The sequence below is a fragment of the Hyperolius riggenbachi genome, chromosome 11, assembly GCF_040937935.1.
Source record: "Hyperolius riggenbachi isolate aHypRig1 chromosome 11, aHypRig1.pri, whole genome shotgun sequence".
Lineage (NCBI taxonomy): Eukaryota > Metazoa > Chordata > Amphibia > Anura > Hyperoliidae > Hyperolius > Hyperolius riggenbachi.
In genome coordinates, this window is record NC_090656.1 from 224,924,078 (window position 1) to 224,937,773 (window position 13,696).

Genomic DNA, 13,696 nt, shown 5'->3' on the forward strand with positions numbered 1-13,696 from the left:
GTATTAGTATAGTGTTCCTAATAAAGGAAGCCCTACCCAGTATTAGTATAGTGTTCCTAATAAAGGGAGTCCCTGCCCAGTATTAGTATAGTGTTCCTAATAAGGGGAGACCCTGCCCAGTATTAGTATAGTGTTCCTAATAAAGGGAGGCCCTACCCAGTATTAGTATAGTGTTCCTAATAAAGGGAGTCCCTGCCCAGTATTAGTATAGTGTTCCTAATAAAGGGAGGCTCTGCCCAGTATTAGTAAAGTGTTCCTAATACAGGGAGGCTTCCCAGTATTAGTATACTGTTCCTAATAAAGGGAGACCCTGCCCAGTATTAGTATAGCTTTCCTAATAAAGGGAGACCCTACCCAGTATTAGTATAGTGTTCCTAATAAAGGGACACCCTGCCCAGTATTGGTATAGTGTTCCTAATAAAGGGAGGCCCTACCCAGTATTAGTATGGTGTTCCCAATAAAGGGATGTCCAACCCAGTATTAGTATAGTGTTCCTAATAAAGGGAGGCTCTACCCAGTATTAGTATAGTGTTCCTAATAAAGGGAGGCCCTGCCCAGTATTAGTATAGTGTTCCTAATAAATGGAGGCCCTGCCCAGTATTAGTATAGTGTTCCTAATAAAGGGAGGCCCTACCCAGTATTAGTATAGTGTTCCTAATAAAGGGAGACCCTGCCCAGTATTAGTATAGTGTTCCTAATAAAGGGAGGCTCTACCCAGTATTAGTATAGTGTTCCTAATAAAGGGAGGCCCTACCCAGTATTAGTATAGTGTTCCTAATAAAGGGAGACCCTACCCAGTATTAGTATAGTGTTTCTAATAAAGGGAGACCCTGCCCAGTATTAGTATAGTGTTTCTAATAATGGGAGACCCTGTTCAGTATTAGTATAGTGTTCCTAATAAAGGGAGTCCCTGCCCAGTATTAGTTAGTATAGTGTTCCTAATAAAGGGAGATCCTGCCCAGTATTAGTATAGTGTTCCTAATAAAGGGAGACCCTGCCCAGTATTAGTATAGTGTTCCTAATAAAGGGAGGCCCTGCCCAGTATTAGTATAGTGTTCCTAATAAAGGAAGCCCTACCCAGTATTAGCATAGTGTTCCTAATAAAGGGAGTCCCTGCCCAGTATTAGTATAGTGTTCCTAATAAAGGGAGACCCTGCCAAGTATTAGTATAGTGTTCCTAATAAAGGGAGGCCCTACCCAGTATTAGTATAGTGTTCCTAATAAAGGGAGTCCCTGCCCAGTATTAGTATAGTGTTCCTAATAAAGGGAGGCTCTGGCCAGTATTAGTATACTGTTCCTAATAAAGGGAGACCCTGCCCAGTATTAGTATAGCTTTCCTAATAAAGGGAGACCCTATCCAGTATTAGTATAGTGTTCCTAATAAAGGGACACCCTGACCAGTATTAGTATAGTGTTCCTAATAAAGGGAGGCCCTACCCAGTATTAGTATGGTGTTCCCAATAAAGGGATGTCCAACCCAGTATTAGTATAGTGTTCCTAATAAAGGGAGGCTCTACCCAGTATTAGTATGGTGTTCCTAATAAAGGGCTGCCCTGCTCAGTATTAGTATAGTGTTCCTAATAAAGGGAGGCCCTGCCCAGTATTAGTATAGTGTTACTAATAAATGGAGGCCCTGCCCAGTATTAGTATAGTGTTCCTAATAAAGGGAGGCCCTGCCCAGTATTAGTATAGTGTTCCTAATAAAGGGAGACTCTACCCAGTATTAGTATAGTGTTCCTAATAAAGGGAGACCCTACCCAGTATTAGTATAGTGTTCCTAATAAAGGGAGACCCTACCCAGTATTAGTATAGTGTTCCTAATAAAGGGAGGCTCTACCCAGTACTAGTATAGTGTTCCTAATAAAGGGAGGCTCTACCCAGTATTAGTATAGTGTTCCTAATAGAGGGAGACCCTACCCAGTATTAGTATAGTGTTCCTAATAAAGGAAGGCTCTACCCAGTATTAGTATAGTGTTCCTAATAAAGGGAGACCCTACCCAGTATTAGTATAGTGTTCCTAATAAAGGGAGACCCTGTCCAGTATTAGTATAGCTTTCCTAATAAAGGGAGACCCTACCCAGTATTAGTATAGTGTTCCTAATAAAGGGAGACCCTACCCAGTATTAATATAGTGTTCCTAATAAAGGGACACCCTGCCCAGTATTAGTATAGTCTTCTTAATAAAGGGATGTCCTACCCAGTATTAGTATAGTGTTCCTAATAAAGGGAGGCTCTACCCAGTATTAGTATAGTGTTCCTAATAAAGGTAGGCCCTGCCTAGTATTAGTATAGTGTTCCTAATAAAGGGAGACCCTACCCAGTATTAGTATAGTGTTCCTAATAAAGGGAGGCTCTACCCAGTATTGGTATAGTGTTCCTAATAAAGGGAGACCCTACCCAGTATTAGTATAGTGTTCCTAATAAAGGAAGGCTCTACCCAGTATTAGTATAGTGTTCTTAATAAAGGAAGGCTCTACCCAGTATTAGTATAGTGTGCATAATAAAGGTAGACTCTACCCAGTATTCGTATAGTCTTCCTAATAAAGGGAAGCCCTGCCCAGCATTAGTATAGTGTTCCCAATAAAGGGAGATCCTACACAGTATTAGTATAGTGTTCCTAATAAAGGGAGGCTCTGCCCAGTAGTACTATAGTGTTCCTAATAAAGGAAGGCTCTACCCAGTATTAGTATAGTGTTCCTAATAAATTGAGACCCTACCCAGTATTAGTATAGTGTTCCTAATAAAGGTAGACCTTGTCCAGTATTAGTATAGCTTTCCTAATAAAGGGAGACCCTACCCAGTATTAGTATAGTGTTCCTAATAAAGGGAGACCCTACCCAGTATTAGTATAGTGTTCCTAATAAAGGGACACCCTGCCCAGTATTAGTATAGTGTTCCTAATAAAGGGAGGCCCTGCCCAGTATTAGTATAGTGTTCCTAATAAAGGGAGGCCCTGCCCAGTATTAGTATAGTGTTCCCAATAAAGGGATGTCCTACCCAGTATTAGTATAGTGTTCCTAATAAAGGGAGGTCCTGACCAGTATTAGTATAGTGTTCCTAATAAAGGGAGGCCCTGCCCAGTATTAGTATAGTGTTCCTAATAAAGGGAGACCCTACCCAGTATAAGTATAGTGTTCCTAATAAAGGGAGACCCTACCCAGTATTAGTATAGTGTTCCTAATAAAGGGAGGCTCTCCCCAGTATTAGTATAGTGTTCCTAATAAAGGAAGGCACTACCAACTATTAGTACAGTGTTCCTAATAAAGGGAGACCCTACCCAGTATTAGTATAGTGTTCCCAATAGAGGGAGACCCTAACCAGTATTAGTATAGTGTTCCTAATAAAGGAAGGCTCTACCCAGTATTAGTATAGTGTTCCTAATAAAGGGAGACCCTACCCAGTATTAGTATAGTGTTCCTAATAAAGGAAGGCTCTACCCAGTATTAGTATAGTGTGCATAATTAAGGTAGACTCTACCCAGTATTCGTATAGTCTTCCTAATAAAGGGAAGCCCTGCCCAGCATTAGTAAAGTGTTCCTAATAAAGGGAGACCCTACCCAGTATTAGTATAGTGTTCCTAATAAAGGGAGGCTCTGCCCAGTATTAGTATAGTGTTCCTAATAAAGGGAGACCCTACCCAGTATTAGTATAGTGTTCCTAATAAAGGGAGGCTCTGCCCAGTATTAGTATAGTGTTCCTAATAAAGGGAGGCCCTATGCAGCTAAAGTAACAGCAGATGTGGGCATGAAGTAATAGTGGAAAGTCTGGCATTAGATCATTTGTACGAACCTGGACCTGGATTAATAATTAGTGAGCAGCGTGATGGGTGCCGAGGTCTCTCTCACTGATCAGTAATAAATGTGTGTTCTGTTGAGGGACATCTTATCTTCTCACCTGGAATGGCCTTTGCTTGGCAGACACCGGATGGCTGGAGATAAGCAGGGAAAGGGATTTGGGACACTTTGGCCAGTCTGGAGAAGCTATTTTTATTTGTTGGTTGTGGTGAAGTTTTATTTCCTGTGATCCTATATAATAATTTGCCCGTGTCTCTGCCTCCCATGTCCCTGTGTCAGTGCTTTTGCGCTTCTGCGCATGTGCCGCACTGACAGCCATTGGGACAGGACAAGGACGGGTTAGGGGACCGGGCGTGTGCGCGCATAATCCATATGCACGCTGACATGTGGCGGTGACAGACCTAGAGCCCATTTTTAAAGGAGCTTAGGTCGACTAGTATTTTATAATATGGTGATAGGATAATGGGGCTCCCGGATGAAGTCCTTCTTTTCCATGGTGATAACTGTAAAACAGCTCAAAAGAGTTATTAAAGACAGGAGTTAAGCTTAGTGAATTGAGGCCTTATGTTGGTGAGATTCTTATCCTCGTCTTTCCAGTTTTCGGAGTGCTCAGAGCTGCGTGCCACATGAAGACCACACATTCAAGGGTCGGGAGACTTACAGTTGTGTTCAAAATTATTAAACCCCCACTGAAAATTTAGTGTTTTGGCCAGTTTAACATTGATTTTGATCATTTCAGTCATCTTGTTTACAATTAAATCAAAGAGGCACTTGTAAGTCAGACAAATATAACATGAAATAACCACAAATGTCTTTTCTGTGCTCACATCATTATCAGTTTTATTCAACCCCCAAGTGACATTCATTCTTAGTACTTAGTACAACATCCTTTTCCAGTTATAACAGCTTTTAAACATGAAGCATAGCTTGACCCAAGTGTCTTGCAGCGATCTACGGGTATATCAGCCCATTCTTCATGGGCAAAAGCCTCCAGTTCAGTCACATTCTTAGGCTTGTGCGCTGCAACTGCTTTCTTTAAGTCCCACCAGAGGTTCTCAATTGGATTTAAGTCTGGTGACTGCGATGGCCACTCCAAAATGTTCCAGCCTTTAATCTGCAACCATGCTCTAGTGGACTTGGAGGTATGCTTGGGATCATTGTCCTGTTTAAAGGTCCAACGTCTCCCAAGCCTCAGGTTTGTGACGGACTGCATCACATTTTCTTCCAATATTTCCTGGTACTGAAGAGAATTCGTGGTACCTTGCACATGCTGAAGCTTCCCTGTACCTGCAGAAGCAAAACAGCCCCAAAGCATGATTGACCCCCCGCCATGCTTTACAGTAGGCAATGTGTTCTTTTCTTCATAGGCCTTGTTCTTCCTCCTCCAAACATAGCGTTGATCCATGGGCCCAAACAGTTCTAATTTTGTTTCATCAGTGCACAGGACACCTGGTTGCTGCTGTAGGCAGAGGAGCAGCAACCGCTCAAGGTAAGAGGCGGAGTGGAGGAGGGTGGCTGTGATTGTGAAGGTGCAAGGAAGAAAGCGACTGAAGGAGAAGGAGGGTGGCTTTGCTACTCCTCTGGTGCTCTTCCCATTGCAGTTTGTGCCTTTTCTCCATGTGCCTTCGTAAGGTAGTTGTCCCTACGCGGCTGTTGGCCTTTCCATGGCACAATTTTTGGCGGCAGAGAGAACAGATGGCATTGCTCTGATCTAAGGCAGACACACAAAATTATTTCCAAACAGCTGAGCCCCCCTGGGGTGATGGCACTATGGTGGCATCAGCAGCTGCCGTTGAAGGGCATGTTGGCTGGCTGTCCATAGGTGGCGATACATGGCGCCAGACACTGCCCCCAGCTGTTCCTGATGACGAGCTCCCCCTGCTTCTTTAAATCCATAGTGTCGCCTAACTCAGACATATGAGGTGATGTAACTTGCTTAGCGCCTTCATCTTGTTGTAACAATAATGTCTGTGAATCAGTGAATTCCCCACCAAATAACTCCTGTGAAGTGTAAAATGTAGCAGATGTGGTACTCGTAGTAGCGCTGGTGGCTGCGGAAGATGAGGTGTTCTGTCTTAAATAGTCAACCACCTCCTGACAATCTTGGGAGTTGATGGGACGTGCCTTCTTCTGAGCACTATACTTTGGGCCAGGGTCCTGCACGGACTGGTATATTACACAGCGTGCAGTCACACAGATACTGTGAACAATTATGCAATGACTAGTATTACAAATTTGCAGCTGTCACACACACAGGTACCGTGAACAGGTGTAGTGACTGATATATAACACTGCTTGCGGTCACGTAGGTAGGTAGGTAGGTACACTGAACAGGTAGGTATGCAGTGATTGATATTACAAATGTGCAGCTGTCACACACACAGGTACAGTGAACAGGTGCAGTGACACTGCGTGCACTCACATAGGTAGGTGCACTGAACAGGTGGGTATGCAGTGATTGGTATTACAAATGTGCAGCTGTCACACACACAGTTACCGTGAACAGGTGCAGTGACTGGTATATAACACTGCTTGCAATCAGGTAGGTAGGTGCACTGAACAGGTGGGTATGCAGTGATTGGTATTACAAATGTGCAGCTGTCACACACACAGGTACCGCGAACAGGTGCAGTGACTGGTATATAACACTGCTTGCGGTCACGTAGGTAGGTAGGTGCACTGAATAGGTGGGTATGCTGTAATTGGTATTACAAATGTGCAGCTGTCACACACACAGGTAGTCACTGAATGTGCTGGGCCTTGCAGTGGCACAGTAGGAATTACCAAGGGGCCAAGGTCCCAGCAGCTGCGACTGACTGACAGGGCTGTATATGCAACACAAGTGTTTGTGGGACACACACACACACACAAATAGATCACAAGAACAACATTAGCTTTCAAAAGAGCTGTTGAGGATGAGGAGTGTTTTTTAGCAATAAGATCAGCAAGAAGGAGCAACCTATCAAGCCTAACACAAGAGCATAACTAAGCTTTCCCTATGTCAGCAGCCAGGTTCTCTCCCTTCTCTAATTACTGCAGCCACACAAGTGAGTGAAATGGCTGACGCTGCCTGCGTTTTAAAAGGGGTTGGGGGGGCTCCAGGAGGGAGTGTAGCCTGATTGGCTACCCTCTGTCTGCTGACTATGATGTAAAGGGTCAAAGTTGACCCTAATGATGTAGTATAAGGGGTGGGTGGAACTCGCATATAGTTTGCGGTTCACCGCGAACGCTTACCACCGAAATTCGCGCGAATAAGTTCACGGGCAAACCGTTCGGGCCATCTCTACTGGGGGTCTTAGGGTTAGGCACCACCGGGGGGGTCTTCGGGTTAGGCACCACCAGGGGGTTAGGTTTAGGCACCACCAAGGGTGGAGGGTCTTAGGGTTAGGCACCACCAGGGTGGGTTAGTGTTAGGCATCGGTAGAGGGAGGGTTCTGTGTGAGAGTAGGGTTAGCTTTAGCCATAGTAAAATATCGGTAAACATTACTGCTATTTTACTATTGGAATCCAGCAGTACAATATTGCTACTTTAAGCGATATTCTACTAGCGGCAAACCCCTGCTCCCTTTTTTTCCAGGCGCCTTTTTTATGTATGCACACAGTACCCCTTTCCTCAAAGAAAGCAATGCAAATGTGCATCCGTGGACTGTGAGGATGTACACAGCTATGCGGCAGCAGCTGTCCTCAGGTTTCCTTTACAAAAGAGGTACTGCCACTGGATTTCCTGGCCTCTCTTTAATTCCTGTGTGGAGCGCCCATCCCTACTTCTTGATAATGAGCTGAGGGGCCTTTCCTTCGCTGCCACTATGGTTTCCATGTTGGTGCCTCCACAGCTCCTGTCTCCTGAACATGTCCCCTTTCTCCCACCCATCTGCTTTCCTTGGTGGTCTTGCAGCCACTATTTCCCCCTCCCTCTGTGCATCCCCTGCCCCCCCATTGAACTTTCATTGACTCCTCCACCCCATAACACAGGGTGCTGTGCAGCAGAGAGCATCTAGTGATGGAGAGCTTAGCTCAGGCATGGGCAAACTTGGCCCTCCAGCTGTTACGGAACTACAAGTCCCACAATGCATTTGCCTTTATGAGTCATGACTGTGGCTGTCAGACTCCTGCAATGCATTGTGGGACTTGTAGTTCCGTAACAGCTGGAGGGCCAAGTTTGCCCATGCCTGGCTTAGCTGCTGGGGCTTTTGTCTTCAGCCCACCCTCCTGCCCTTCATCTCACACTGCTGTGTCCACTTCTGCTGCTCAAGTCTTCCAATCTCACTCCTGGCCCATGATCAGGAATGGTATTGCTGAATAAAGGTGCCGGTACACTAGTCAGTAATTTCAATATTCAACACTGACTCAAAACAAATTCTGTTGAAACTGTGGCTGTTTTGTTAGTTCGATTAATTAATTAATATGGAACTGGATAATATCAGTCGTGTTTGTGATCTACCACTAATAATATAGCGTTTGGGGAGACTTGGAAATTCTTATGTTGCACCACATGTAGCCCCCACAAGAACCACCGCAGGCATAGCAGGGCATAAGGAGTTCCCCAAGACCACCATAATTCCACCAGAAGTCCACAACACCGCTATAAATTTGCCAGAAGTCCGCAGCAGCACCATCATTCCACCAGAAGTTTGCAACACCACCATAATCCCGCCAGAAGTCCTCAACATCATCATAATGCCACCAGACGTCCCCAACACCACAATAATCTCTCCAGAAGTCCTAAAGACCATCATAATCCCACCAGAAGTCCTCAACACCACCATTACCCCAGCACACATCCCCAACACCACTATAATCTTACCACAAGCCCCCAGCACCACCATCATCCCACCAGAAGCCACCACCATTACTTTGCCAGACTGGCCATGGAGTTATTACTACTATTAAGTGTCTTTTCTCTTTTGTAGGTTTCAGTGAATCCAATCTTCCTGGTTCCTCGGGTCAGAGCACGCATCAGCGCCTGTGGAGGAAGAGGAAATCTCTCGAGCCCCTGGAGGACCTGATAGCCCAGATGCTGATGGCCCAGCGGGCCTCAGAAGAGCGTTTTCTCCATCTTCTGGAGCGGCGGATGGATCAGGAGCAGGATGCTGAGGAGCGGAGGCTGGGGCTGGAGGAACGGAGGCTACACCTGGACCACCAGCATGAGCAGCGCATGTTCACCATGTTTACCCAGATGCTGGGCATGATGCGGCAAGGCAGGGGGGAGGCTGTGCCCATGCCTCAGCCGGACACCGCCTTACCACTAGATGGCGATATTCTGGGGAGACTCTTTATGAAGAAGACTCAGGGCTCAGATGCTGGAGGGGTGTATAACTGTAATCAATACTTTAGCCCATATCTGTCCAATCGTGGTAACATCCTGTCGGGCTTCCGAGGCTCCGCGGAGGAGGGGTACAGGGCTTATCACGAAGACAAGTATGATGAAGACAAAAACCCAAACGTGAGTTTTACTTTCCTTTTTCTTCCTCTTGCAAGAATACATAAAATTGCGCTTTTGGACTTTTATTTACATCTTAAAGGGATACTGTAGGGGGTCAGGGGAAAATGAGTTGAAGTTACCCAGGGCTTCTAATGGTCCCCCGCAGGCATCCTGTGCCCACGCAGCCACTCACCGATGCTCCGGCTCCGCCTCCGGTTTACTTCTGGAATTTCAGACTTTAAAGTCTGAAAACCACTGCGCCTGCATTGTCGTGTCCTCGCTTCCCCTGATGTCACCAGGAGCGCACGGCGCAGGCACAGACCATACTAGACCTGCGCAGTACGCTCCTGGTGCCATCAGCGGGAGTGAGGACACGGCAACGCAGGAGCAGTAGTTTTCAGACTTTAAAGTCTGAAATTCCAGAAGTGAACCAGAGGCGGGGCCAGAGCATTTGGGAGTGGCTGCACGGGCACAGGATGTCTGTGGGGGACCATTAGAAGCCCCGGGTAACTTCAACTCATTTTCCCCTGACCCCCCTACAGTGTCCCTTTAAAGGGACTCTGAGCAGTGCAGAAACTATGGAAAGAAGCATACCATTTTGAAGCTCTTTCTCCTCTTTCCAACAATATATAAACCGCCACCCTACGCCTTTTAGTTTTCGCTATTTTCGCGATCGAAATCGCGGCAAACGTGATTTCAATCGCAAAAATCACGAAAGCTTGTATTACACAGGACGACTTTTCCTCAAAGTCGGTAGCTCCATTCAGCTGCCGACTTTGGGGAAAAGTCGTCCTGTGTAATACAAGGAACTATGGAAAGATGCATACCATTTTGAAGCTCTCTTTCTCCTCTTTCCAACAAAATAGCGAAAACTAAGAGGCGTAGGGCAGCGGTTTATATATCGTTGGAAAGCGGAGAAAGAGAGCTTCATAATGGTATGCATCTTTCCATAGTTTCTACACTGCTCGGAGTCCCTTTAAACCCCAAGTCTAAGCAAGTAGGAAAAACATTTTTATGTCCCCGACTGAGCCCTATTCTATAGGAACAAATCAGCCACTTCCAGTATGGTCACATGATCACCCTTCTCCCACTCTTTCTTCAGGTGATGTCTGTCATGACCTGTGCGTTTGTAATTCTGCTTGTGGCAGCGCTAACAAACTACCGGTCCGCCTACCAGAGGATCCCGCAGCCTGGGAGGACAGCGAGGGACCGATGAGGCTGAACAGAGCTGAAGGAAGCCCCAGGTATGTATTTTTTTAATTTTTATAACATCTCTGTGTACCGGAGATGTTATAAAAATAAAAAAAATACATACCTGGCGCTTCCTTCAGCTCTGTTCAGCCTCATCGGTCCCTCGCTGTCCTCCCAGGCTGTGGGATCCTCTGGTAGGCGGCCTGGTAATTCGGACAGTCGGCGCAGGTGCAGTCCATCCACATGCTCCAACGTCAGGCTCCCATCACCGGGACTGTTCTGCGGCATGGGGGGGTGATATGGGTACGCATGCCCGAGCCGCGAATGCACAGTTCCCCCAACTGGCCAAATTACCGGGCCACCTACCGGAGGATCCAGACGGCCTGGAAGGAAAGCGAGGGACTGATGAGGCTGAGCAGGGCTGGAAGAAGCCCCAGGTATGTATATATTTTTTATTTTTATTACATCTCAGGTTTACTTTAAGAGTGGTTCTCCCAGCAGCATATTGCTAGATCACTCTTCTTGTTGCTGGCTAGGTAGTTAGAGAGGTTCTGGTGCTTGTGGTGCACTGTGTATTATCAATTGTAGGATTGCATGTGTATTGTGGTATGCGTATTATCAATTGTAGGATTGCATGTGTATTGTGGTATGTGTATTTGTATTGCTGCACTTTTCTAAAATAAATGCATTAATTTCTCTTATCCAATGTACAGACATCAGTATTCCATTAGCGGTATTCTTTAGACCACAAAAGTGATCAGCATGCACAGGTTGTTAATCTGCTGAGTAAATAGAGTCATTGTTAAACATCAGAACTGCTGCGGTCCATATGGGGGATACCCAGGGCCGGATTTCTGGAAAGGTCACCAAGGCCCAGGCCTGGGGCGGCTGCAGCCCAAGGGGGAGGGGGCACCTAGACATGAAATAAGTGTTGCTACATCTTAAAGAGGGGGCATCACATGAAAATGGGAATCTGATGCCCAAGGGAGCTGTTCGCTGTACATCAGAGATACGTGTGGAAGTGGGGGCTGCAGATACAATGGGAGGGTCGCTGCTGCACAAAAAAGGGCAGACACGACAATTTGGCCTAGCAGGAGCGTAGCAATAGCCCCTGCAAGGGAAGCAGGCGCAGGGGGGACCTTGAGCCTGGTGGGGAGGCCTGCACAGAGCAGTTTTCAGTGACAGGAGGTGGGTGCAGCGCTGTAGAGGGGGCAGTGGGTACACAGTGGTGGGACCTCCCTCACCTCGCCCCCCCCCCTCCTTTAACTCCAGCTCCCCCTCAATAAATTATTGCAGGGGGCGGGGAACTCACCTCTCATTTCTGTGTTCCAGGTGGTGACAGTGCTCTGCATGCCTACGTCCTCTATGTCCCCAACACCACTGACTCTACTTCCTGTCAGTGGCATTGGAGACATACAAGACACAGGCACACAGAGGGGTGGGGTGGTTTCGCAGGGGGTCCCAGTGATTTCTAGTTACGTCACTGTGGCCTAGATTTGCCAAAAGTATAAATTCGACCGAGGAGATACCGGCTCTATAAGTAAAGTTGTTACAGAAACCTCACATGCGATTCCCCTTCTCTCATTCTATACATTGCTGGCTCTGCCTATAGATGTTCTATAGAGGTTCGTACTGTGCCTGTAACATGTATAAAGTAAACAAATCACTTCCCCACCTTGTAAAGTACACCCCAGTTTTCACACAAAAGATTTCTGGTTTGCGCCGCTGGAGATTTTGTATTTGTATGCCCATCTGTTCCTTGGCTACAGATATCCAGTAAATATGCGGCCCCTCCCCCAGTGTGATTAGCCACTCCCCCGGCGGCCATCCAGTAGGATTTGTTAGAAACTGTGGCCGTTTCTGAATCGCATCTTTAATGTGATAAAATTTACCATAAAGTGGAATGCAAAGATAAGTGTTTCAATCTGTTATTTATCTGCATTAAAGGGAACCTAAAGTGAAGTAAAAAAAAAGAAGGCAGTTTTACTTACCTGGGGCTATTACCGCCCCCCCCCCCTGCAGTTGCCCTGTGCCCTCCCTGGGACAAAACGATCCTCCGGTCCCCCGATGCGGCTGAGTTTTGATTTCTACTAACTCGCCAGCCAGCCACTGTGCCTGCGTGGCCGTGCGCCTCCTCATTCGCGCTCCCGTCGCCATGGGCCATCCTGCGCAGGTGCCGTAGAGATTTTCCCATATTGCGTCCGTGGTGAAAGCCCCAGGTAAGTATAACTGCCTTTTTTTTTCTTTACCACACTTTAGGTTTCCTTTAAAGCGGACCTTAACCCAGAACGTCCTCTCTGCTCTAAAAGACACGCAACAGCATAATAACCTTGAAAGAGAAAACATTTCCAAGATTCCTGTGCTACCACAGCTGAGAGATCAAATGACACTCCTTAATAGTCAGAGATGAGGGGGGATTACACAGGCTAAACTCTCTAAATACATACAGGGTGGCTTAATCTGTGTTTTCCTTGTGTCCCATGCAAGAGTTCAGGTCCACTTCAAACTAAGTGGAATGTCCATTTGAATAGACTTCTGTTATTTGGGGAAGCAGTGGCTGATAATGTTTTAGTTTTCAATTGTTTTGATCAAATGTTTGAATCAGTATAGAGTATGCCAATAATATAAATGATAATGATTGCTGTGTCCTGCAGGGGATCATTAACTTTGGCACCAGTGAGAATAAACTCTGCTTCGACCTGATGTCTAAACGGGTAAGTTGCCCCCCACTTTATCTCTCTGTGGCCCATATGCAATTCATTTTTACTCCTTAGCTTTCTACTACGTGGTATTTGCACAACTTGTCAATAAAATGCCTTTTAATAAACCAGCAAGCAAGAAAATATTCTTCCCTTCTTCACCTACCTTTTTGTGCTATATGGGCATATGTACCATATGGGCCAGTATGTCTTTCTCACTATATGTCCCCCACCCCCCTCTATACACTCACCTAAACGATTATTAGGAACACCTGTTCAATTTCTCATTAATGCAGTTATCTAATCAACCAATCACATGGCAGTTGCTTCAATGCATTTAGGGGTGTGGTCCTGGTCAAGACAATCTCCTGAACTCCAAACTGAATGTCAGAATGGGAAAGAAAGGTGATTTAAAGGGAACCTTATATCTAGAAAAAAATGAGTTTTATTTACCTGGGGCATCTACCAGCCCCCTGCAGCCATCCTGTGCCCGCCACCAGCTGGTTTTGTTTTTGCCGACTCAGAGTCGGCTGGCTGCCATGCGTACCTTTGCACGCATTCCCTCTGGTGCAGGAAGCAATCTCGGACAT

At 46.1% G+C, this 13,696-nt stretch overlaps 1 protein-coding gene across 2 annotated transcripts in view; it reads left to right on the plus strand.

The window, feature by feature from the left end:
* The window catches only part of ACCS (1-aminocyclopropane-1-carboxylate synthase homolog (inactive)), a 68,589-nt gene that overhangs the window by 15,227 nt on the left and 39,666 nt on the right, over positions 1 to 13,696 (plus strand). For both annotated transcript variants that reach the window (XM_068261230.1, XM_068261231.1), the window contains exons 2-3: positions 8,705 to 9,237; positions 13,062 to 13,121. In XM_068261230.1, coding sequence (XP_068117331.1) covers positions 8,705 to 9,237; positions 13,062 to 13,121 — 593 coding nt within the window. The remainder of the gene's footprint in view (positions 1 to 8,704; positions 9,238 to 13,061; positions 13,122 to 13,696) is intronic.